Source organism: Synchiropus splendidus, chromosome 7 (genome assembly GCF_027744825.2).
Source record: "Synchiropus splendidus isolate RoL2022-P1 chromosome 7, RoL_Sspl_1.0, whole genome shotgun sequence".
Classification (NCBI taxonomy): Eukaryota; Metazoa; Chordata; class Actinopteri; order Syngnathiformes; family Callionymidae; genus Synchiropus; species Synchiropus splendidus.
The window spans coordinates 16,075,241-16,102,109 of record NC_071340.1 but is presented as its reverse complement, the minus strand read 5'-3'; the positions used below and the strand labels follow the sequence as shown (position 1 = coordinate 16,102,109).

Below are 26,869 nucleotides of genomic sequence, written 5' to 3'. Positions count from 1 at the left end.
TAGTGAAAAACATTGGGTATATTTCAAGGGCTGATTGGTTTCGAGAGCCTGCTGGTGATTCATCAAGTGTGAAGCAGAAAGCATGAGGATCTGTATCGTTTTGTCTCTTCTCAAGGTTTGAACATGCAGTCATCTGATCATTTATTGGATTGTTCACTCCTTACAGAGCACAGCTCCTGAACAGAAAGCTAGTCTGCTGAAGGTTCTGTTCACTCACACACATATTATTTCAGAGTGCTGACGGATTACGAGGATCATGAACGGTCCATGTCATGAACTCCCAAGCAAATAGGGTGTGAATATCAATGCAATTGTTCTCGTTCAAACATTTGTTTGATTGAGACTGAGATAAACATAGTGAATTACTGACTGGATCAGTTCAGAGTCAAACACACTGAACACACTGACAAGAGCATTTGACCACAGTTCTTGTAGACAATAGTCAGTTTTACCACGGTAATTCACAATAAAATACAGAGGGTACTGAGGATGTTCTGACAAAGAAGTCAATATCTGTCTCCCCATCGTCATTAAGAGCTCAGATAAATGGGATAAAGCACAAGTCCACTTTGCACCATCAGCGTGATGAAGAGAGCTGAATACACACACAGGTCAGTGGATCCAGTTACAGCACATACTGAGATGAGATCCTGCATCCCGTATGCATGCCCACGCTCTGGTTGAGTTCAAACCATAACTAGCTGATATCAAAGGCGAGAATCCCACCAGGACTATGACTGTAAGGTGAACAAGTATGAGTAACACTTTGGGGCACTGGGGCTGAGGCCAGAGGAGAGATGCTGAGTATCAATCCTGGAGATGATGGTGAGAGAAACAATACAAAAATTACATTTTTACAACATTAAAAGACGGGTTGAATCCTTCATGCGAAGAAACGGAAAATGTTCCATCTTTATGTCTTGGAACCAAACTTCCATACAGGGAAGGATGGATGGCATTAATTCCTTTACTCAATGCAAAAATATCCCAGCAAAAAAAACTATTTAGTAAGTTTGACATGTAACACAAACATGGTAATAACCTCCACATCAGTGACAACACAATGAATTCTTCGCAGTAGAAAGCAGTCTGAATCAACACACCCCCTATGAACACAGATATATAAGTTCTGTGAGACACTGTTTGTCACTCCATTTTACCTGGGCTATCCTCTTTGGAGCGTCTCTCGGCGAGCTGGTGTTGAGAAAGCGTTCGCTCAGGTGGGCGTTGCCAGCAATGAAATCTGTGTGACTGCTGACTTGGCTCAGGTCAATGAAGCCACGCTGTTCAGAGTGAACCATCTGTTCTTGCTGTAGACTCTTGGCACATATATCATTGAGGACTACCTTAACACAGTGTGCCATGTGAGGAGCCAGAACCTTAAATGCTGACCTCCATTCATATTCCAAGACTGGCTCCTGCAGTGTACACACAATAAGCGTTGGGAAAAAATGAATGCACAAGTGCTAAAAAGACATCAAAAAGTTGTGCGATCAAGATTGCCAGTTTGATAAAGTGGGATTCTTTATATGGCAATTTCATGCTCTTACCTCTGATGAGTGGTGTGGTGTCTCTGTCGCAGACCTTTTACAATTCCCTGCAGTCTCTGGTTCCTCTTTGGGCTTTTTTAAGATGCCTAAATGACCAGTGAACAATTTTGATGTGATTGAACAATGACATCTCCTTTCACCAGTTAGAATTTCAATAATGGTCTGACATTCTTAAAAAAATAACAGATGTGTTTGTCTGATCGATGAAGAAAGTGTGTTTTAAGTGGCAACGCGCAGAGGAAAAGTTTGCAAAATAGAGTATGATTTGCAAAACACTTCACCTTACTTTGCTTCTTCAGAGATGATGATGATGATGATGAATTACAATTTGAACATCTTGCTACTCAGTCAGGAAGCAGCGCCACTATTTTATTTTACCGTACATTCCATATTCTATAGAGTGCATTGGAATATTAGCCCCACCCACAAAATTTCAGAAGGAAAATAGATCTTGTTCATCCATAAGCTGCAGCGGTCTATAAGTCCGGGTGCAGTGGTGCAGTCTGCACTGTAGAAAGGGGTGCACCAGGCTTAAAAATGCATGAGGATCACTTCTAAACTAGTTTTGAAAACAGGGTCCAGTATGGAGACTGACTCATGAAACAAACTGGGCAGCGTTCTGAATTAGAATCATCACTTCTCACATCTTTTATTTGCATTAAAGATCATGTTTTCGCACGTGTGTCCAAAGTTCTGACACCAGCAGGTCTCAGCTGCTGCCATTCATCGCTGGTCCTCCAGGAGACATGGACACGTTGGCGAAATCTTGAGCGTTTTAAACGCCTGTGATTTCACCAGTTTTATGTAACAAGACTCAATATTTTGGCAACATGATGCTCTTATACCTGTAAAAATCCATATGTAAGCAGCAGGGTTCATACAGTGAGAAAAAACTAGCAACTTACCTGATACTACTCAAATGCTAGACATTTTCTGACCTAGCTTTCTTTTCACAAATATAGCCACAAATAAAGGTGCTGATACTCCTCCCTGTACTTCAGTTAGACACAGACTGATCCAGAATTTTAGGCACAACGTGCCTCAAAACTAGACAGGGTCAACTAAGGTCACTCATGAGGCTATTTCTTCACCGACCAATTGGCAGGGTTCAATATAGCGCACCAATTATTATGCCCAATGGATGGACTCATTATTTAAAACACAACATGGATGTGTTCGTAATAATCCTCAGATGTTTACTCCCTTTGACTCCCATTATTTCATTGGACTAGAACACATGTTAAACTCCCCCAAAAAAGCACTCAGTATGACTGTCAAGGCCACTGTGCACTAGTAAAAGCACGAGGCTGAGCGCTCATGTGAGGTTCAGGGTTGGTGGAAGAGGCAGAAATTGTCACACAAACAGGATGTTGGTTGGTTGCTTGCTTTGCAATTAAAAAGCGTGAAGATTCCGCCCGCAGTATCCTCATCAGAAGGCAAAGAGTGGGACCCCAGGCGATGCAATTTGGGCGAATAAGACTTCACGCAACAGAAGAAGGGGGAAGCGCATCACTTTTTGACCTTTAAGCCCATCTGATGAATTTCTGGTAATTAAGCCATTTGATTGCCTGGAATTAATGATTTGGATAACTGCCCTTTAAAGGCTGTTTACCTCTCTGTAAATTGAGCTTTTCTGCAAGTCTTGTTTTTGTAAATGTAACCTTTATGGAAATTGCTCCATGCACCAAAAGCTTTCATTTAACATCCATGCAGCAGCGGTTCAAAGGCTGGCGATGAAAAAGGTGACAAACCCACTTGCTATTTTTTTTTTCTGCAGGAAACACTGCTAGTTAAGAAGGCACTGCTTGGTGTGGGAAAATAAATAAATAAATAATAAGTACAGTTGCAAACCAGCTGGAATATGCAAATAATAATAATAATTCCTCAGTGCAGCTGGAGAGGATAGGGTCATAGGTGAGGCGACCTTGGAATCTCATCACTCCGTTGAGCAGAGACCTTCATTTTTCAAAATCGATTCACAGCCAAATGTGATGCTGCCAGCATGAGGATCAGTTCCACCAAGTCTCACAGTGAACAGTATCTTGCAGTCTGGTTTACCACCGAGGGAAGGATGAAGTGTGAGATAACAGATCGGTGCAGCGTTGACGGTCGAGCGGACACTGTATTGGTCTATCAGAGAGAAGAAGGAGCGCAGGAAAAAAGGGCATGCAACTTGAGATACCAGTCGACAAACGGGAGACCAAAAGAACAAGATCATAAAATCCAAATGAAGCCCCCCTGCTGATCAGCATCGACAGAATGCTCTGCAATTGAGGTTCCTCTGAAGTCTAGTCATGATAAATGCAATAAATGGTTCCAATACCAGTCAACTTCAATGGAGGGCGTGACATAAACTGGACATTTTTAAGGTAAACAAAACGCAATTGGGGCACCAAAGCATGGTAACAGGGCATTAAAATGTGTCCAAATCAAATACATACGATTTAAAATTTAAAAAGGATTAAAAAGAAGATGAGTACCTTTTACAGAGGGGCTCTCTCCAGTGCAATCAACAAAGGTCATGTTGGTGACCAACTCCTTAACATCGCTCTCAAAGTTCATGAGGGTGTAGGTCATCTGGGTCAGTGCCTTCAACTGATGAGCAGTCAAACTGAAACTCCTGCTCTTCATGGGAGGCTCCAACGGGGCTGTGGAAAAATGACAAGACAAACTTCATCTTTCATCTTTAACTCAATCTGCGATACAGTACAGTAGCGAAGTTTGGAACCTTTGTGGTGACCTATAAAGTGCAGGAACCAGAAGCTTTCATGAACACGAGCAGCCAACATTTACCCGTCAGTAAACACTCCATCCAACCGAGTCAGATCCTGGCACAACACCTCTTATGAATATCGAGCCCCTCTGGTTTTCCCAATACACAACATAAACAAAGAGGCGGTGGAAGAAATATGCAAAACTTTGCAACACCAGAAGTCGCACATCCTCATTCTTGTCGGCCTGTTTTTCTTTTTTTTTTCTTTTTTTTCCCCATAACCTGCTGATGACCCCCTCGGCAAATATGGATTTCCCATTTTGGAGGCTGCCAAAGCCATCACCCGGGGGATGTTCCGCATTAAGCCGGAGAATGGGCGGCAGCGTGATGCGTTGCCATCCTCTCAGACACATGCACAAATACTTTTGTGTGTCCGCTTAAATGAGCTCCTCCACTGCGAATGCATTTGGGAATGGATGAGCTCAGTATTAGCTTTGACTATGAAAGCACTCAAATGATCGAGTGTTTGTGGGAATAAAAGGAAGACATGGGAGAAGGCACTGCATTTATATTAATTGTGTATATCGCCTGTATATATTGACATGATTTAAGCAAATTATTTTCAATATCTGACATTATGACAATATTGTGCCCCCTGTTTAAACATGCATGAGTTTTTTTTTCTCATGCATGCGCATGCTTGTTCGTAAGAGTTGGTGAGTTTGAAAAAGACTTGGTTTGTGTGGCGCATCTGTCACAGATACATATGTGTATGTATGCGTACATGCTATTGTGAATAATTCTTCTTACAAATTTGCACATGTCAGTCTTGTAGGAAACCAGCCTGACCGTAACCTGAACCAGCAGCCTCTATGGAATACAGCCAGGCCAAGTCCAAGTTTATGCATCCACATGTGTGAGTGTTGATAATCCATATGTGAAATCACTCGGTGAGCATCTCTATGCGTGTGTGTGCGTGTGTGTGTGTGTGTGTGTATGTGCTATGTTATGTTGCACTGGTCTGCAACTCTGAACCACACACATAATGGGGTCCAGGGGGAGCAGGAGCAGGGAGACGACCTCACACTCCAAATGTACAAGCACGACCCGGCAGACTTTAAGGTGTCATGGCAGGGAAGTGAAGCCATCCAAATTCATTAGGTAGTTTTTGCCCTGTAAAATATTCGGTAAATTGTTCAAACAAATGGAAGTGCAAAATAGACCTGTTTAGTTCATCAAAATCTTTAACTTCCATTGGAGTCTCTTTATTAAAAGTGCATATTATTGAGGCAATCAAATGGACACACATGCACAACCAGCCACTTTCTCACGGTGGTATACAGTTTGGTTTCATCAGTCAACTTCTCTGTTTATGGACTATGTGAGAAAAATGGGGTGTGAAGAGGAAAGTCACAAGCAGAAGGAAAAAAAACAGGTCAACCACTCTAAAACCAGAGCTGCCTTTTAAGAAATGCAACTCCATTTAAAATATGTTGTACTTTCCAAGCCTACTTGCGGATCATAATATTGATAGACGACTCGCCCTTATGCAGGGTGGCAACATAGTACGGAGAAGTGTATTGTGGCAATGATATTACATGTCAACTTAATATGTGTAAATAGCATTGTTTGCTTTCTTATTCAGTTTTATGGGACATTTCATACATGATATCAATCACCTCTTTAGACTCTAGTCGGGGAAACTTTCTTGCTAAGCCATCCAATCCACTAAGGTCCGTGACCTTGGCGTTTAGCACTGCTCCACCCTATCATCAAGCTACACTGGCTATATATGTATTTATAGTCGTCTCCCAAGCCAAATAGCCCTATGGCCATCGAGGTCTAGTACACAGCCATCTAAACCTCATTATACCTTTGTCACAACACTGACGCTAAATGGAGGCTCTCATAGCTCCTTGATGGAGAGGGTGTGCTTAAAAGCACCCAGGTGTGTCATATGGCATTGTGCGTTGCGTGTAGAATGAGCAAGGGCACGAGCAGGCAGATAGGTTCAACCAAAGGTCAATACGCTGAGAGTCAAAAAGGGATGCAGCCGCTGAAAGCCGGCCAAAATGATCCATTTAACAGCTATCACAGTGGTCGAATAAACATTGGCTTGGCCTTTGCACTATTTTATGCACTGAGGTATTCTTGACCAGTGATGACATGTAAACGTAGAAGGGATCCTAAAAGGACAATAAATGGAATTAGTTTAACATACATCTTATTCAGCACTTAAAATAGAAGGACAGCAGAGGAATGACTGACAGTTGTTTGCAGGGTGAGGGGCGACAAATCAAAGCGAGCCATTCATCTTCACGTTTGGTCTGTTGAATGGATCTCAACAAAAGAGGGCAAGAAAGTACTGTGTGAAACATCTTGTTGCACTGAGATGGTTGAAAAATATCTACAGGGTTGTTGCTTGCCTACAGTGGCCAGTCCCAGTTTGTCGCGTTTAACAATGACAACAATGTAGTACAAAAGGAGGAAAAAAACAACTAACGGAGCAGGTATTTTTGGCGAGCCATCACTCTTCTACTCGTCGCGCTCTCCTGTGGGTTCCACCATCGGCTCCAAAGCGCAGCATCTCTCTCACTTTAACAGGGGCACACTCAAATGCAAAAAGCACACACACATCTCTTGACTGGCAGGGAACACAGACAGAAGGGAGAGGAGGAGATCTAGAGGAAAGGAAAGGGGTAGTGGTTAGGGATGAGAACACAGAGAAAAGAGGGAGGGAAGGAGAGGGAGGGCCTGGATGAAGGAATTCCCTGAGCTGTTGTTATTGATTCCGGTGTTTACGGGCGAATAGTTTAGTGCCGTTTACAAAACAGAACAGATGCAACCAGTGAGCAAAAAGGTAAACAATTGCTGTGTGGCGGGCTGCCAAATCCCTAGACTGATGTATTAAACTCACGGTGAAGAGCGTTTCCCCTTTGGCTGCACTTATTGCCACTTCATTTCCTCTTCGCTCACATGAACACACTCTTTTTCTATGCATTCATCCCTTTCCGAGTGTCCCTTTTTTCTTCTGTTTCATCTTCCCATTATATCATGAATAAGGCCACGGCACCTACAGTTAGAAGTCTGGCTTTTTTTTCCCGTCCTGCTCTGACCCAGGAGGCCCAGTGCTTTCCAAAAGAGCCATTAGTGTGGGGAATTGCATGTGTCTGACATGGCCGAAAACCAATTATTAGACACTTTCTACCAAATGATACCTAAGTCTTTGGGGAATGGGCAATCATGCAATAATTTAGACACTGATTTAATTTCTCTCTTAGACGGCATCCCTCTCTGTGTCCTCCCCTGGTCCCCCTCATTTTCTCTTTTCTTTCTTTGTGAGGTGTAAATTGTATCACTCCCCATTGGAGTCGCAACATTGTATTTGATCGCATGATCACATGATAAAATACAATGTTCATGTGAAGAATTTGAGCTTCAAAAGTGATTTGCAGATAAAACTTTGAAATAGTGTTGTTGTTTTTTTTTGCACAAATATAGATGCCATTAATGTGAGTAATGGTGCATACTAGTGACAGGGTTATGAGGCTTCATGAAACAGTGTCCTCATTTTCAGAGCCCACTAGAGCCCACTAGATGGAACTCACTGCTCTAAAATCTTTGGGTTTTAACAACCACTTAAGCCAACAGTGCCATGTACTGAGCACAAAAAAAGCCACATCATGCCATCACTGGTGCATACAGTACATACCTGCGGACACAGAGACACGGCAACAATAAACAAAAACGCAGTTTTCATTTTCACACATTCTACAGTCATGCGCTGAAACAAAATGAAGGTTGTGCGCTGGACTCTGGCACAAATATTGAAGCACTCCATCAATCTGACTGGGAAAGTCCCGAAAATCCCCCAAAAAAACATGTAACAACTAACAAACTTAAGGGTAAACCAAAACCTTGAATTCATATCAAGACGCATTCCTTTTTCCTGGTGCCATCTCTTCGTGAAGAAAGAGTTTTGGGCAAAAACATGTTGACACAGATGAATGTGAAAGAAAAAATCTAATAGGTTAAGTACTGCATCACAGAAGATGATGTTTATGTTGGTGGTACATGTATATCTGAAGACAACTTTCACCACCAGGCACGAGGGTGCATCACTGTTTTCAAATTGACTCTTGGAGACCCTTGGTCTTGCTCATGTATTTGTTTACCCCCAACACTTGGGAGTCATAACAGGGAGCATTGCAGCAAAAACAGCCAAAATAAACAGGTTATTTTCTGTTCTGTATCAGTGGTATGCAATCAAAACAATCTAGTTATTTAACCTTGTGTCTATGCATAAATGGGAGTGTATAGTACATAAGCCACCGAAGACCAACCACAAGGACCCGTGTCAGCTGGGGTCCTGCATGTCAGTCACAGCCCACTGCACACCCAGACAGCCTTTTTATGGAGGCCCTCCTGCTGGGACAACCACTACACTTGCTGGCGCTCACAAACGCACAGAAACAAAACCATAGATCTGGTCTCTCATGGTCCTAACACAACACACACTCCAACCAGGAAAAGTGACAGAAAGGAGTGCTCGATTTTTGTTTGTGAGAGTTGGCCTTGGTATTTTATACAATGTAATACGGGGCTACAACTATGAAGGCCAATAACAAAATTGCTTCCATAGCGGTATTGACTTATGTTGACGGATTGTACTTATGCATTGCCCTTCCTCCTATTATTGTTCTCATACCGTCTGCAAATGAAGGTGACACTTCATAGCAAAATACTGGACAGAGGTGCGAGGAAAATGTTGATATCCCTGAATCCTTAAGCTTTTCAAGTGTGATTTATAAAAGCCATTGTGTCCACTCAAATGAAATAGAATCAGAAATTCAATAAGAAACACAATAGACCATGAGTCACATAAACCATATACAGTACATGTATATATAGAAAATGCATCTTATTGCTGAGAAAAATAAGAGAAGACCAGCATAAAGAAGTGTCATCCATAAATTGGAGAGACTGAACTCACACAGCCTCTCTACCTATCCCATAATTACACGGCAGCATGCGAGTGCACGTCCCTGGCTGACAGTGTGTATAAACTGAGGCACGGATATGATCTAGTGAGGAGCAGCTCTTATTAAATATTAACAAACGCCATTCCCAAGTAGCCTCAATCCCCACAAGCACCTCCAATACCAGTCAGTACCTCAGCCTATCTTACCCATGTCTTACAGAACCTCTTTCCCCACTGAATAGACTGCTGTTCTTAGACTAAGAATGAGTTCAAAGAGCCAGGAAGGGTGACGGGGGGGTGCATTTTGGGGGAATGTGCCAGCAATACATGCTCTTTTTTATCTATAGGGACCTGCAGCCAGCATCATACAGGGAAATTAGTGAAAGCGGTATTCAAATCAGTGCTATCAGAACGGGGTTGCAAAGTGTTTGAACAAAATTTTTCAACCCCGGTTTCACCCCCACGGTCTATTGTTAGGGAAGGAATTCTGTGTGCATGAAGACAAACGTGAAAGAAAGCTTTTGAAGTCGACCAAAACATGTACTTCCCATGCAAATTACTGATAGCATATGGAAATTTAATGGTGCTGTTTTTAATGTGGAAGATATTATATGACACATGATCACACAATTTTCTAAGTAAGCCTTTAATTGGGCCTTTATATCTAAGAAGCAAGTTGGCAGCCGCGTGTGTGTGACTCACACTTAGATGTAATTAAAAATGCATGTGTAAAGCGAATGACTTTGCAATGGACTGAACAAATTTGGTTTTATTTCCAACCACTCATTGTACCTACTCAACCTACTCATTGTAATATTGGGCAACACGGAGAGGAGGCATCAAACTCAACTACTCAATTCCTTCCCTTAGTCATATTCTCTTTCTGAAGTTGGTGCACCCAAAGAGGTGGACACACAAGACATTTTTGAATCTTCCCAGATACATATTTTTTTATCTGGTAGAAAAGCCACACATGAAAACCTGGCATTGACTGTAATGACTCTGGTCTGCCTCAAAAATCTCAACACAACACACCGCACACGGAGATTCTGTCCCACCATCAATCTAGAAACTCATCCGCCAAGCTAGAAATCTCACGTGATCAGACGAAGAAGCACCATAGAGACAAGCAGTAAACACAACATGCTACATAGAAGTGGACAGTTGTCTTGTGTGTTTCAATAGACAAGTCGGATAGAAAACATACAAAATGACAGAAACGCAAGACTACTTTAGTTGTGGCTCACAGAACTACGGTAAAAGTCAGACATGCCGCATGGACGGCATTAGGAACAAACCTGGTGAAGACAGTTGGATCACAGATGGGAGTCCAATAGCTCCAAAGGAATGTTTCTATTGTCATCCATTCAATAAAGTTCGATTTGGGAGTGGCTGGCTTTCCTCTTACACTGGAAGATTTTTGATCAAATATACAGTCGGACAAAAGCAGAATGGTCATTGTTTGTTGTACCGCACTTAACCACCTGGTAAAATGGAAGACATAGCTGGAAGCCTTGACCATCCTGTCGTCATCCATATACATATTCATCTTGCTTGTTAAAGGGCTTAATAAAAATTTTAAAAAAAAGGAGAAGAGACGATTGCCGTCATTTATGGCCACTCTGAGCTGACCGTACAGTTACATGCATGTGCAGCTCTGGCCCACCCAATTTCAATCAGACTCAGTGAGGTGTGTTGCTTTGGTCTAAAGCATGTATTGTTCCTGACCAGCCAAGCCGTCTACCCTACTCCCAAGTCTCACTTTTCACCCCATTACACCTGGAAAACTACAAGAAATGGGAAAAGGTAAGAAAAGAAAAGAAAGGAAGTGGGCTGGCGATGAAAAAAAAAGAAGACACAGAAAAGAAAATGAGGGTTCAGTTTATCGGGGTACAATACCAGAGACTGCCTTTAAGTCACTGGGGTTAAAGGAGGAGGTAAGTCTTGCCATGAATGCTGTTAAATGCTTCACTGGTTTGACAGTGGCTGATGCTACAGACAGTGCTGCTCCCCTGAGAGGCAAGCAGAGTCTCCCAGGCTTGGTTCTTATCAAAATATACCTACCGCCTGCTTCCATTGCAGGAATAAACAACACCACAGCAGGGAAGCGAGCAGAGATCTGAGGAGCCCTTGGATGCTCAAGAAAATAGAAACACTTTTTGTTACCACTGTTATAATTGTTTTGACAATTATGGGCGTTGCATGAAGCTACAGAGTGCAAAGTGTGAAAGGGGATTATACACTAATGCTCAAACTTTGGCTTTTCTGAAGCCATGGGCATTTAGGTGACACATATGTGGGCTCTGGTGGGGGGTTATGGATACAAATAAGAAAGAAAAAATGTAATCCCCTGATGTAGTCCTCAGTGCTGAACTGCTGATGATCGTCAAACTCTCAAACACATAGAGACACACACACAAATAAACCCAGCTTCGGCAAAACTGCTCCATTTTACCATCATTACACAGCACAGGTCCCCTGCTCCCTTTGGAGCTGTGTTCAGCCTCCGGTGCTACATTTGACGGTTTGTTGAGCGGCACGTAGGTGTGTAGCCTCCGTCGTGTTACGTGATCAAACAGCCCAACTGACGCATGGCCAATTATCTTGGCTGCCTCCTCTCATCTTACGTTTAAAGAGGAGGAAAGTAAGAAAACAGAGAGGGAGACAGAAAGAGAGAGATGAAGAAAGAAGAGGCAAGGCTGGCGGTATGTTTATCTAAGAATGGCAGATGTAAAAGCACTTTCTCGCTGTTCACGGGGAAACTGACATCTGCACTGTTATTGAAAAAGTAAACAATGGCTCACACACATTTTTTTATGGCGCATCCTTACCCCGGGCAAGTTCTGAAAATGGCAGTGAGAAACAAACAAAGTAAATATACATAGGCAAAGTGGCTTTGTATGCAGCTCAATGCTTCCGGTGGTCCCATTCTATCTGCTAAAAGATATTTATATCGTGCAAAAACATGATATCATGGAAAGCACAATTATACTTCAAGACTGTCTACTTCAATCAATAAAATGTGTGAGACAACAATTACCTATCAAAAGCATCGATGTAAAACTGCACCTTCACGCATTAAGTATTAAACACATTACAGGCAGAACCTGAAAAGCTGTGCCGACAGAACAGCAGAATCTATATATGTGATGGAATAAAATATGTAAACCTCAGTTCTCCTTGAGTAAAGACAGCATAAGTAATGTGTGCTTGCCAATCGTTGGCACAAATAAACAGCTGCGCTTATGCCGTGTGCGGAAAACCCAATAAATGCGTTCTAGTGACCGAGAACACATTTTGAAATTATTTTAAACATGTTCCGATGTCTGCAAGATGTGTACTGAAAAGAAACTGGGAGGTTAGGTTTAATCAATTTCTTTTCAGCACAGTAAGGTCGCTGGGCTTTTTAAGCTTCTCCTATGTTGTTAAGCCTATACGGATAAAAATCAATTTTATTAAATGGAATTTCTATTAAGAAGGCTAGAAAGCTATACACGCTAGACGACAAAGACAGGACAGCAACTCCAACCGTTGATACAAGGTGAATATGTGAATCAGCCCCGGCTTTGCTACTGTACGTATTAGACAGATATTTGATGTGGCTTTGACCTTCCAGGGCTATAACACTTCTTAAATAGTATTGAAACCTCAATTCACAAGAAGCCTTGGTTTAGAAAAAAGGATGTCAGCGAGGCACTTGGTAAAGTGGTGAGGTAAAAGCAAACCAAGTACATCAAGGGAGAAGACAAAAGACAATCATGTCAGGAAATATAGAACAAAAAAATACAGTATTTCTGACAGGCAGTACAGTTTACCAAAAAGCTATTGAACTACATGCATCATACATTAAGATGACTTAAAAAATGATGAAGAAAAATAACTATATAAATAAATAAAAGCTCACCAACTGTTGCCCGGGACATGGACGTGTACTTCTTCATCTTGCTTCCTACCATGGTGTTGTCTCTCAGGGCCGTCTCTGACTCTCTCTCAATCAACGATGCCAGTTCATGTGTTAAAGTGCTGAAGTAGACAGCATTCAGGAAAGCCAGGGTTCGGTGCGGCTCCACTAGTCTAGTAAGGACATGGAGGTCTTCTGTGATGGCTTGAATCAGAATCCCAACCATGGATGAAAATCCTTTAGACAGTCGGTCGAAGCCTGTATTGCCACATGAGCTTGAACTCATGACAGCGCTGAGAGTGGACAACACCAATTGGCGCTGAATTTCCTGGAGAGGAATAATGGAAATGCACCTATTCGTGTTAGCAAACAAATGTTTCGGTGATTTAAAGTTGCATCCTTCAGTCTCTGCTATTCATCAGATTTAGATAATAAATGATGATGTTTTTACACTTGATAACTTTCGTTACAGTGATTACAAACCATCTCTGTGCCAGTCTGCAGAACTCAACTGTACCTGATAAAGTGCGAGAACTTCAGTCTCTGGATAGAGAAAGCAAAGCTGCTGCAGACAGTGGGCTCGTTCAGACAGGGAAGGGGAAGATCTTTGGCAGGGGGTGGTGGATAGTTGGTTCATCAGGTGGCGCCGTAACAGGAGGCGTACATTATCCCAGGTCTCCTGGATCTTTTGTAATAAAGAAAATCATAACTAATACTTAAAAGGAACAAGCAAATCTATGAACTAGTTTGTAGCACTCTACCTCGACAGATGAGTCATCTTTGACTGTATGTACAAGGTTCATGGATGAGGCCGCTAACTGAGAAGGAAGAGTTGAAGCCAAGAAAGTACTAGAAGGACCATTAGGAAAGCAAATGCCACACTGGGTTGACAGATCCAACAAAAGCTGTAGAATCAGTTTTTCTTTCCCATCTTCTTCCGAGCCCAAATATTGTAACTAGGGACAAAAAACGGATGCATTAAAAACCACTGTACAGCAGATTTCATTTGACTGTGACAAAAACCTAGAACAAGTACTACCATGGCTCGTAAGAAATCCATGATATCTTGAGGTTTGGTGGCAACAGGTCTTAAGCTGTTCCTGAGACTGAACCACTGCAGACACTCAGTAGGACTGGGGGGTCGTTCTCCTGACCGTGAATCGCAGAGTTTGGACTGAAGCTCCAAAAGCTGCTGCTCAATGCTGCATGAAAAAGAGAAAGGCGGACAATTAAAAAGTAGATTGAATGTCATGATTTTTTTCCCAAATATCTATTAGACAAAACAAAAAAGAATCTTGCGAGAAACATAGTGCCCAGTGTTGTAAACAAGACCACCTGATCCAAGACAGCGAGACCAATGCCAATACAGAATACAGAAACACAAAAAAAGTCTATTAGTCATATGAACAAGACTAATGCTACAGAAAATACAGTCATCTTATTCAAAATAAATAAAAATTGAATTGGTATTCAGTTAGGTCTATGGGTCTATGGGTCTCGCTACTCTCATTGGTCTTGTTCTCAGGCGCTCAAAGTTCCGGTCTTGGACTTGGTCTTAAGTATGCGCTGGTCTCTGTCCCGGCTAGGTGGTCTCCACTACAAAAACGGCATTGAACAGAAGCTCACATTGTTCCCTCATTGTCAAACAAAGCCTCGATAAAACATCAGCACAAAAGTAATTTCATCCTGGGTGAAGAAGGGACAGAGTTGGCATCAGACATAACAGCATGTATGTCATCCATAACAAGCAGGAACACACATACACACACACACACGATTTCACACACTTTTCATTTAAACCGACCGCAGCCATTCCACTCGCCTATAATATGACAGATTAGAAATGACATCTTTTGGTCTTGGCATGTTTAGTCATTTCCATGCAAATCAACATGTATTTATTTGCCAATGTAAGTGATACTGTGTGTCAGTGTGCGTGCGTGCGTGCGCCTGCATGAACATGTAATGAGAATCCCAGGACCTTTGTGTGGCATTGTGTTGAATTTGAAACGTACGCAGTATTACAGGATCAATGTTTGTTTATGATCAATATGTTTGGTAAGAAAATGAGAGCGGTGCATGTAAACATACCTGTAATCGTCTTTTCAAACTGTCTGTGTTATTTAAGGTGCCACATGCTTCAGAATACTGAAGGTTTTCAACTGGAGGTGTAGTGATGTACATTTATAATTGTGTACTTTTTGTAATCTGAAATATAACTGAATACATTTGGAGGGTAATATGAATGTCAAAAAGAATTATCTGATGAAGGATGACCTTCAGGTCAACACTGTTGCTAAATATACATAAGGACTGGTAATGATCAAAAGTCAATAATCTTCAAAAAGGAAAGTTTAAATTATTGAATACTTTCAGTATAATTCTTGACATAAATGAAGTCCATCCAAAAAGACAGGAGTTTAATTAAGTGTGCCAATACATTAAACAGAGAACAAAAATTATTAGATGAAAAGAATTTGAATTCAAAATTATAATGAACATACAAAAACTTAAAATCCACTCTAAACAGCAAAACCTTTTACACATCTAAAGTGTTTCACTCTTTAAAAAGAGTCTTTTTAAAGAGTGACTCTTTCTCTTTCTCTAAATCTATACTACAATTGCACATACAAAGTGCCCGCATGTACTGAAGATCCGATTGTCCTTAGCCCTTGGCGGATCCCTGTCAGGCGGCTCATCCCCTACCACAGGTCTATAAAGCACCTCCTGCCTGCTGCTGGGCCATGAACACTCCCAGATGTGTTTCAATGGCAACACATTAACTAACCGTTCAATCTGACACGCTTTCATTTCGCCGGTGAAATTAGGTGGGGATAAAATGTTATAGACAGTTTCAAACTGCCGTGTTTGCGACTGAACCCTGTTTAATGCGCGTTTTATTTAACTACCGTTCCCTTTCTCTCCCCTGTCTTCTTGAAGTCAGACCAGATGATGCGCCTCACTTTATTTCCTGGGCAAAAACATACTGACAGAAAAAGAACAAAAACCTGATTGGAAAGTGGATATGTTCTCAGATGTTTTCTGCAGAGACAAATCTATTTTATCATGCGCTCTTCCTTCTCTTTTCAGCGTCAATGTGCTTGCATGTGCGTGTCGGGATGAATTTCCCAGAGATTGAAACAGATTTTTTTAATTTATGAGTTGAAGCCTGCCCAAAGCTTTAGCTGTTGGACTCGTCGTTGTTAAGGTTTTAGCGAAACCACCAGGGCTTTGAGAGCTGAAGGGGTAGAGTATTAAATTAATCGACACCATGGTCTGTTTACTTTGTTAATGCCATTAACAAACATTCTCAGTAGGGAGAAGAACCGACAATTAATGTCAGCTACACAAAAGAAAACAATCATCGCCATGACATTATAATTCAAGGCCATAGAATGAGGTAACCAATATAGTTATTCCCGCAACATTTCCCTGAAGAAATAGATTGAACGGTAGCACGGAGGTTCATGTATGTTTATAGTTCCCATTCTGGGCAACAACCCAAGCCCCCAAATAGACAGCAGGTTTCAAATAGGCTTCCATCTGCGGCCCACTTTCCAGCCCCTCTCAAAAGTTCATTAAAAGCAAAAAGTGTAGATTGACTGCCATTGAACAAAGTGGCTGAACTGTTCAGACAGATATTCAGAGTTTTTAAACCAAAGTGGATAGAGCCATAAGGGGAGCCATTTAAAGTGCAACATATTTTCACTTAAAAACTGACAGCACGGTAGAGTGATTTTTGCAACTATGATCTCCGCTGTGGAGGTAAGGGGATGGTCAGTGTTCCTCACTCAATTAAATTTCAGGAAAATTTGACAATGGGACAAACACAGATGATAATATTTTGGTGGTGTTCCAAATTACTATCTGGATCCACTACTCATTGAGAGCTCCGTCACTCTCTGAGACAGCAATGGCGCTTTGTCCTTCGTCAAACTACTGTCCTACGGAGCTCATTGAAATATGAAACGAAATGTGAAATGCTAGACTGATCAAATAAATGATGAGCAACTATATAGGGTAAAAATAAAGTCACAATATGGGCGGAAATTAGCAGGTTGACAGAGGTCTGCGCTCCATTTATCAATGTGTTGTTACACAGAGTGACTGATTGTTTGGCTTCACTATATGACTTCTCTCACTTAAACAATAAATAGCGATGCTGGTTTTTTTTTTCAAATGAGATAGTGGAAGAAGTACACGTATGTACTGTACTGTAAATCCCAGACTATAGAGCACACCGGAATACTAGCCACGCCCACAAAATTTAAGAAGGAAAATCGGTCTTGTTTATGCATAAGCCGCAGAGGTCTATAAGTCACGGGTGCAGTGGTGCTGTCTGCACTGTAGAAAGATCAGTGGTGCAGCTGGCTTAGAAATGCGGGAGGATCATTCTGAACTAGTTTTGAAAATGGGCTCCAGGATGATGGAGACTGACTCTTGACACAAACTCTGCAATGATCTGAACTCGAATTTTTATTTTATTGACATTAAAGCGCTCAAAATGCACTGTTTTCACTAGCGGAGTTCCGACACCACAGCCGGTCTTAGCTGCTGCTTCTGGTCTCTGGACCTCCAGGAGATCAACTATCTGGGCAAAAACAGCACATTTGGACGCTTTATGGTCAATAAAACGCCTCTGATTTCATTGGTTTGATGTGACAAGGCTCAATATTTTGTCAGCATGACGAGCTTTAGCCTGTATAATTCAATATATTAGCCGTGTCGTTGTATAAGCTGCAGGGTTCAGACTGCGAGAACATCGCCAGGGAATTATGTTAGTCAGGGAGGAAGAAGATGCTACAACTTCAGCACCTTAATGCCATGCAGTTTCACTGTGTGCTGTTAGACTTGACTGTTAGAGAGGAGGATACATGACAGGCCGCAGGTTCAACCTCACTTTCAAAACTCCCCTGTTATTCGACCGCTTGAGTCGTCAGAAGAGTGGCCAGTCGTGTGAGTGACGGTGACGTTGAATGAACACCAGTGGGTGTAATGGTGTATTTGTGCTGTGAGGTAGCCTTGTTGTATTCTAGAGGACTTCACGGAAGCGTGGTCTTTGCTGCGACCCTTCATATTGAAGTCTTAAGGTTTCTCTGCAGAGACATCCACATTGATGTAAATCGGCTGACTCTCCATCATTTATCATTTATTCATAATCATTAACACATTGAAAAAATTGTATTTATCACATGTAAAACCAACAAATCCTCCACAGTATTTGTTGATAGGGTTAAAGCATCTTTCTTTCAATACAGGTGACTGGCCACCATGAGGCTTTCTGTTATTTCATGATCGTATAACGATAGCTGCTTCTCTTATAAAATAAATTCGACACAATTTTCTTCCTTCTGCAGCGTCAGACATCCGTTCTGCTGCACTTTCACAATCCAAAAAACCTAATTATCCTCCCTTACTCTCGCCTTTCAATTACCTCTTCATAGGGCCTTGTGCTGTAAGTTATAGAGTCAACGTGGATGGCTTGTGTCAAGAAGCCCATCTAGCTCTCTACAATGTGGTGACCTTTTGCCCGTGAGCGTGAAAGCTACCTGCAGCTACTAATCGACTTGGCAGGATTAGCTCCCAACCTGATGACTTCCACTGCCAGAAGCTCAGATGGCAGGCAAGGCACATAAAGAGAAGGAGAGCAGGGGAAAGGATAAGTGTGCAGAAAACACTACCGGTCACAGAGAATAAAACACTTCACGTTGTTGAGTAAGGACGACAATGGATGGACCTGTAATGGCAAAACCACAGTAGCAGAAGGAGACAAAGGAGCTCTGAGAATGAGGAAAGCGGCCCAGAAAACTACCTCTTGACAAACATGTCAATCATTTTGCTTCAGCTTTCACCGGGAGACGTGTAATTGTTTCTCTGTCCAGCCGATCCAAGCAGTCGACACCGTATCCATGCTATCCTGACCGACCCCACCGTGAGTGAGAGAGGAAGGAAGCCGCTGGAGGTCTTTTATTAGATATGATGGCACATTTCACAGCTCCCTGACTTACAGCAACCCAATCCTGCGATTAGTCAGCGCTTCGACGTTATCTTAAGTTCCTTGTCAGAATTAATTTAGTGTGGGTGGGCTGCTGTGGGGCTTTCTGTCTGTCGCACTCTGCTCCCCTGCACTACCCCACATATTGGGTAGAGGGGGAGGCAGAAGGATCCCTTTCAAATAAACCTCTGCTCTGCTCGGTGCCAAACTAGCCGCCAAAGATCCAAATATCTCCTCGATCAAAGGGCCCCATTCTACTGGGGAAAGAGGAATGAATGGTCTTGGCTAAACAGGATGAAAACAGATCCCATCCTGGCCTGGTATGTCGCCCACTTAGTGCCCTAAACTCTCAGTCTCCAGTCAACCGGGCCAGACTGTGATACCAGAGAACTGATATTACCGATACGCTAACTGAACACACGTGCAAAAAAAACCAAAACATTAATGCTGAAGTCAGTGCAGCGACAGGCTGTTGACTTTATGGTGATGGTGAAATGCCGAATTAAAAGGCATTTAATACCCCAGCAAATCTTAATGCAATTGTGCAGTATTCAAGATTGTCAGGTGACTAGTCACAGCCACTTATCGCTCCAGTGTGAAACTTATGGCCTGTCTACGGGCTCATGGCCTGTGCTGACACTTCATTAGAGGTCATTTCCTGGTGGCCCAGTGGGTGCCCGGCCTCGCACTGCATCACTGTCCCATCTGATGAAAACTAATGGATTACAGCGTTTCAATTTGGTGAGGCCAGCTCCGTTGTCAGCCTATCTTAATCTCTTTCAATTAGGTAGCAGCTCCGAGGCAAATCTCTGACATCTGAGAACTGTGAGCGGCCAGTCACTTTGACCCATAAACAGGCGGTAGTCCTTCACGGGTGTGGGCAGATCGTATTTAACTATCTCTCGACTTTTCTCGACAGCACTTCCGAAATTTGTCTCCAATCTAGATAAGTCAATTACGTATTGAGTGACTGGATCTGTGGGTGAGCGCTTGTCTGCAGTCCACCCCAGCAGAGGCAGAAAGGGGTTTGAAGGAGTTTGATTTTCCTGCAGATCTCTCACAACTGGATTTGTTTTTTTAACTTGTTACCAAGATTATTACCAAGAGGGGAAAAAAATTCAAACATCCGATGTTGTTGCCTGTTCACTCTATTTTAGTAACAGTCAACTAAATATTCAATAAAGGTTTACATTGCAATTACAAAAAAATACTTTACTATGTAAAGATAAAATTATCATATTGAAATTATTTTTTGCAACTTACTATTTACATTTTTAAGTGTAAATGAACAGGAAAATTATAACTCATATTACTATAGTTGTTTATTTATTTATTTTATTTATTTATTAACTGCAGTCGTGACAGTAAATCATAGTTCTGTTCCTCATGTGACATACTCCACATCTGGATGGTGGAACCTATATATTGTAGGATTTATTCAACTTTTTTGCTACATCTAGACGTGAATTTCCGTGGTCACCAACAATAGCATCTTTATTTGGGCTTGTCACAGACAAGGGTGGAAGATGTAGGTGATTGTGGTGAAGTCCTTCAGTGATATAGATCAGTAAAGATAAGGTGGAGCTCAGTGTGTTCGTCTGCATATGTCTTTGTCTGTCTTGCCTAGATGACACACTCAGACATAGATATGACAGCTACGCTTCAAATTACTAAGAAGGAGAGCAAAAAGAGAATTATATTTCCACTGTAGCTTGGGAACATTTATAAGGCTATAAGGGGAAACTGAAAAATAGAAAAGCATGGGTGTCACTTCTTTATTAGGTTATAAGATGATGACACAAATCGGGAAAAAGTAATAAGTTAACTGTGTCTTTGAATCTACCAATATATACTGGGTGCAGGGGCATGAACAACTCGACGTGTCTTGGAGAGAAAAAGGCGGGAGCTAGAGGCCTCAGCGAAGATGATAGCTGCAGTCTGTCTGGCAGAGATGCTGACCACTGCTCCCCTACGGTGGCAGGAGGATTGCCTTATTTTAGCCCCATTCCCCATTAGCTGGATGCTTTGTTCTCATAATGGTTATCCCACTCCCATCTGCAGGAACACAAAATAACCCTTTAATGCTTAGAAAGCACAAAAATGGCCCGTCCTTCGGTAATAAGCCTTGAATTACCTACCTATGGGTTTTCGTTCCAAGATGTGGAATCTTCAATTATTATGTTCCCATTTAGAAGAAAGAATGAAGGAAAGAAGGAGGATGGTGAGGTAGGGAGGGGGGCGGACACTAGTTGAATGAGGGTGAAGCTTTGTTCACTTGATACATTTAGCCTGGCCTGCATCACCCGCCCTTAGTCTCACAACCCCACCAATGATACAAGAGGTGAGACACAAATGGAGTTTCCACTTTGAACCGGAATCACATGCCAAATGATTCATTTATTTTGTGACAATATATTGGCAGAAATGTGCAAATAATACCCTCCATAGTTAGGTAGCTTTAGCACCTGTAGGAAATGACATGTAAATCAGTTATGTCCAGTGCAGTAGACTCCTGGTACGGTTGCATTGCTATAGTACAGCACCAAAGAAATGGAAGTCAGGAGGTTGGTTGCTGCAGCTGCAACCTCGATGTTTATGGTGATGTTATCATTAACACCGTCTTCATAGGTCAGCAAGCCTCACCATACTTTTGTCTTTATTCCAGTGAATGCAGATTTTTTTTTATTTTCATCAACCCCAGGGAGACTGGAGGAAGTGGCGGGTAATGGTACCATTGATAAAGAAGGTGGTGAGAACGTCCAAAAGCTGTGTCCAATTAAGTGAATGTTTTCCTCGGCGAAGACAGGTTTTCTGATACTAATAAGCTAACCCATTAGCAATGGATTGTAAGGTCACCGGGTCACAAATCTAACTACATAGCGAAGCCATATTTCCAGTGGTACACAAGTATTCTCTAGAATCAATATTTATAGGCTGCACAGGATGCTGAAATGCACCTCTGGCTTAATTACAGTTGTGAACCATCACTAGAAATTTGGAGAGAATGTTGCAAGAACTTGTGTACAAATGAATTTGAAACAACCAAATCTCAAACTTGTGCTATCTGTCTGACAACATGACAAGACAACATGGTTGGCTGTGTAGTGGTGTTTATAGTTATATAGTTTACTATATATATAGTTTATTTTTGTTTTTAATTTTTGGATTTGCTGACTGACCTGGAGGCATTGAGCTTCAGTTTATCCTCTGTGTCTCTGAGAAGATTTTCAAAGTCGAAGTCAGCCGATATGCCAGGGACCACCAGGTCAAGAAAAGAATGGTCTTCAGGAAAATCCCCCGGCCACTCCATTGCAAATCAGATATTGAAGAAACTGAAAAGGAAATGAGATATGGTCAATCACAGGAAAACAGATATAATAATGCAACACTATTGCGGTTAGGTACACTTCTTAAGACATGAAAAGGCATTGATCCCCGTTTGCTACTTGCTGCCTGCACAATTGTCGAGCTTGCTCCTTTACTAAGCCAAAATAATGTTTGCAATGTGCTAAATGCGGATTTCTATAGTCCATAACACTTCAGGTTCTCACATAGAAAGCAGTAAATAAACTATTTGCATTTGCCCCTCCCAGTAAATCTGGAATTGCGCGAGCTTCCCAAATTGCATTTTGATGGCTGCCAACTTACGACCACTCTCACTGTAACCCTTTGAAAAACACAAACCAATGTGTGCTATCTTGATAACTCACAAAGAGGATGGCAGAAGAAGGCAAAAAACTACTAAATCAGCCCTGCAGTGGTCATGGAGTCATCTGCTTGACATCTGATAAGACGACATGGGGCGATGCTGAGACCCTGATGACAGGAGCAATAAGGAGTTAAGAGTGCTGACGCCCAAAAAAACCATTCATGGAACTTTTTAGCCTTCAAATGTATGCTGATGCTGCCCACAATAGTGTATATACAGTCTCATCAAATATCAAAGTCTGGCACAAAATGAAACCAACCAATAACATTTGAAATGGAATGGCAAATGTTTCATACTTCATCCAACCTATTGTAATTTATTATTCATGTTTTAAAAAGTGTGTGTTTTGCCAAAAAAAGAAGTCAAATAAGTGAAAAATAAATAATTATTATATAAGCAACAAACACCTATAATAAACCAAATATTTACAAGACAAATCAATTGCGAAATAAAATTGGATAAACAATTAAAACATGATCCCAGCCCTTCTCCCTCAGGAGACCTCTAGCCAAAATTCATCTCCACAAATCCTTACATTTCCACCCACTGACAGCACAGTGAGCAAACGTAGGGATATCACCTAAATGAAGTACGAGGTGAGATACTCTTGCGTAGAGGCTTCAAATAAACAGCTCATCTCTGCGAGTCTCCACCAAGGCTTTCAGTCAAACCCCTGAAAATGTGGCACTTGGCGCTGCTGCAAACAGCCAATCTCACTCCCGTGATTCGTTGCTGGGTCTCGCATCAACATTGTCATCAGCAAGAGTCAAGTGGAAGGTAATGGAGAGTGTCTGTGTCAATTTGGTTTTCTCACATTCCTGCTCTCGGCTCCTCCTCGTCATCTGCTCTGATTTTAATAATCCCTGTCAAACCCTTAACAGCTCCCTCCACTACGCTCCGCTTCTCAGGCTACATGCAGTCCACGCCACTCCCTCTCCCTGACAGTGTAGACAGGAAGCTCAACATTCATTTAGGCTCCACAAAGGCAGCCTGTCCAGATGGACAAATATTATTTTCCTCTCATGACAGCATCCCCAGTTAAGCTTGTCCTTTGTTATTTCTCTGCCGCTCCTTCTCCATTCCCCCATCGTCCCTTCATAATGCAGCTAAACAGGTTGCTATGAAGAGCATGAGAAGGCAGGTTTGACCCTTGACTGTCCCCTGATGCCCGACTTGAGGTGACAGCTTGTTTACATATGTACATATCATCCGTACTCAGTACTGCTCTTTAAAACGTACAGTACAGGTATATTTCTGCAGCGGTTAGTAGGCCCCTCTGAAATTATTCTTTTAAATTACAGTCAAAAAGTGTCCTTTGAAACAGCCGATATACTTTGTCTGTGTCAAGATCATTCTCATCATAGTAAAGTTTTTATTGTGCCCACATATTTCCCATATCAAAGGAGTCTGCCTAATGCAGCCACTCTTTCATTTCAAAGCCTGTGGTGAAGTCTTAAACCAGGTGTTCTCTACCCCCTGGAACTCAAGTCATGGAGCACACCACAGACATACTGAGGGGGTCAAGGGAATAAAAGCCCAAAGATGGCCAGCGATGTTGAACCAAAGATGGGCTTTTTGTGTGGACCACACTCAAATTTGCGAACCTTCCTCACCCTGGTTTATCTATGAGTTATCTCTCTGTTTAAGGGTATGTTTAAAAATATCTGGAATGGACGACTGTGTCCTGAAAACAGAAGGCGCCACACCTTTGTCCTCATCTCCACAATGAATGTCAAGGTGCATGATGCCACGAAGCAATGTGAAATGGTCTTGCTGCCTTTGCTTTGTCATGAGCTCATCACACATACACAGTCTTTGAGCAGGGAGGACAACAATGCCAGGCGGAAGACACCGCCTGTGTGAGACTGTGACTCTGCTGCTATTAGATCACAGTGAGAAAGACACGCATGCATGCACACACACACACATCACTGGCCTGTCTTTCTTGCTGCTCCCTGTCTACTCGAGCACAAGGCTCACACACAGGCCCATTTACAGTAATGAGTTTGTCCTGAAATATTTAGCAGCACATCCCCCAGGCCACCGCTTTAAAGCCACTTAGAGCATGTCAAAGCTAAAGTCAACATTATTTTAAAGGGTGCACCTAACAGTGTAATGCAGGGGAAACATGATAAATTAAATACGTGCCAATTGTAAGATCAGAACAGTAGTGAGAGGTAAATCATGCATGCCCACAGGGGAGCCGCGTGTCACTGTCAGTGCCACAAGTACAGCCTTTCTGTCAAATATTTGAAGTCTTGCATGCAAAAGGCCGGACGGATATTGTTTATTTTGCGAATAGCACACAACAAATCTCCCATTCTGAGTGTGCAGGTATCTGATTAATGCGCTTCACTCTTCATTCAAGCCGAGCTCTGAGAGATCTGCCTCCATTACAAAGAATGCTGCATACAAAACAGAAAGATAGTTCCCTTCCATGTCTATGACATGTAGAAATTATCTAGAAGACTTTAGCATTTGTTTTCAGAACTACTCCAAACTGCTGTTTTGCATTAGCATGTAGCCACTTGACAACGTGCCCTGTAAGGCCTTGTTCTGTACATTGACCTCAGCGACAAAGCCTCATGTTCCAGGACCCATAAAATTTGGAATGGCATGTCTGAGGGGATCCAAAACGCGACACGTTCTGGTTAAAATGAATGTTTATGTGATACCATCCTGGTTTTCTGGCTCCTTCTTTGGTACGTTATTCAACCACCGTCATCTCTACACAAATTCGCACATGTTCATGAAGATATTCTGTTGTTCACTTTCTCATACTTTTGCCATGTATGCAAATGTCTTTGGGACCAAGATACTGAAAGGTGCTATAATGTTTTCAAACTATTATTTTTATTTATAGTGGGGATTTCACAGTCCACAGTGGGGGTGCTGATGGTTTGATAAAGCTTGCCACTTATGGCACATATGCCAGATAATAGTCACACACTGCTTGACAACTGGCTCATAGCCACTTTATTATAGTTGACTAACCATTAAATTCAACTGAACCACTGATAGTCACCAGTACTTCATGTAGCTTGTCACAACTCACAAGGGCCTATGTTATAATTGTTATAAAGACTTGGAACAAGAAATCAACTAATGTAAGAACATCATCTTACCATTCTTTGGATCTACTTCAATTGACAGAGTTGGAACAACATAGGTGCCAAACCGACAGTTCAATACATACAGTAACAGCACACGTGATTTTCAAATTTAATCTTGTGCATTTAACATGCATACAAGTTGGTGTTGTGACATAAAACATATATTTGCAGATGAGAGGGGAATGGACAATACATTACAGAAATATTTGCTGAAATATGTTTTTACATAAAAGCTATATTGATAGAAAACAATAATAGAAAGGGTAAAACCAAAAGGGGAAACCAGTTGTTACGCAATGATGTGTCAACATTTACAAAGTTACATCATGTTTATATTTTAATATACACATGAATCATTCGCACCATTCAGCAAGCCTTACCTGTTTTTATCTTTTCGAGCTGAGATTAAATTCCAGGCAAAGACAGTCAAATCTGCCAGGCATCTTCAGCACACGCTGTTTCCTCAGCATTGTTTTAATACGGTATGTTAGCTTAACAAAACGAAGAGTGTGAATCTATGCCGCCGGACACCCATCACGTCGATTTAACGATTAAGGAGGATTAGCTACGTTGTTTTTTCCTTGACGCGTTCATGGACGAAGTTTGTGTTTGACAACGTGTGAACATTTCCGTTGTTAAATCACTGCCACTTGTTTTTTGTTGATCCCGTCACAGCCAGCGTCCGTGGCAACAACCCGGAAGAGCTCCGTGATCACTTCCGTCATAAGGGAACGACCATTTGCAACTGAAAATAGGGGGGAACCACAATACATATAATAAGAACGTCCGATTATGAATACGCCATCGAAATGTACAGGTTTCTCCTAAAAAGCAATTTAGTCAAATAATGAAATGTTTCATATACAAATTATTCATATATTTTGTATTGTACTAAGGGGAATGAAGC

General features: G+C 41.8%; 1 protein-coding gene across 4 annotated transcripts in view; it reads right to left on the bottom strand.

Moving 5' to 3' along the window:
- Positions 1-26,641, bottom strand: part of kiaa0825 (KIAA0825 ortholog) — a 113,689-nt gene extending 87,048 nt beyond the window's left edge. For all 4 annotated transcript variants that reach the window (XM_053871293.1, XM_053871294.1, XM_053871295.1 and 1 more), the window contains exons 1-9: positions 26,343-26,641; positions 22,320-22,472; positions 14,185-14,347; positions 13,907-14,101; positions 13,663-13,830; positions 13,149-13,473; positions 4,031-4,198; positions 1,551-1,636; positions 1,161-1,418 (exon numbers count right to left, since the gene is read on the bottom strand). In XM_053871293.1, coding sequence (XP_053727268.1) covers positions 1,161-1,418; positions 1,551-1,636; positions 4,031-4,198; positions 13,149-13,473; positions 13,663-13,830; positions 13,907-14,101; positions 14,185-14,347; positions 22,320-22,450 — 1,494 coding nt within the window. In that variant the 5' untranslated portion in view covers positions 22,451-22,472; positions 26,343-26,641. The remainder of the gene's footprint in view (positions 1-1,160; positions 1,419-1,550; positions 1,637-4,030; positions 4,199-13,148; positions 13,474-13,662; positions 13,831-13,906; positions 14,102-14,184; positions 14,348-22,319; positions 22,473-26,342) is intronic.
- Between the last annotated feature and the right edge of the window lie 228 nt (positions 26,642-26,869).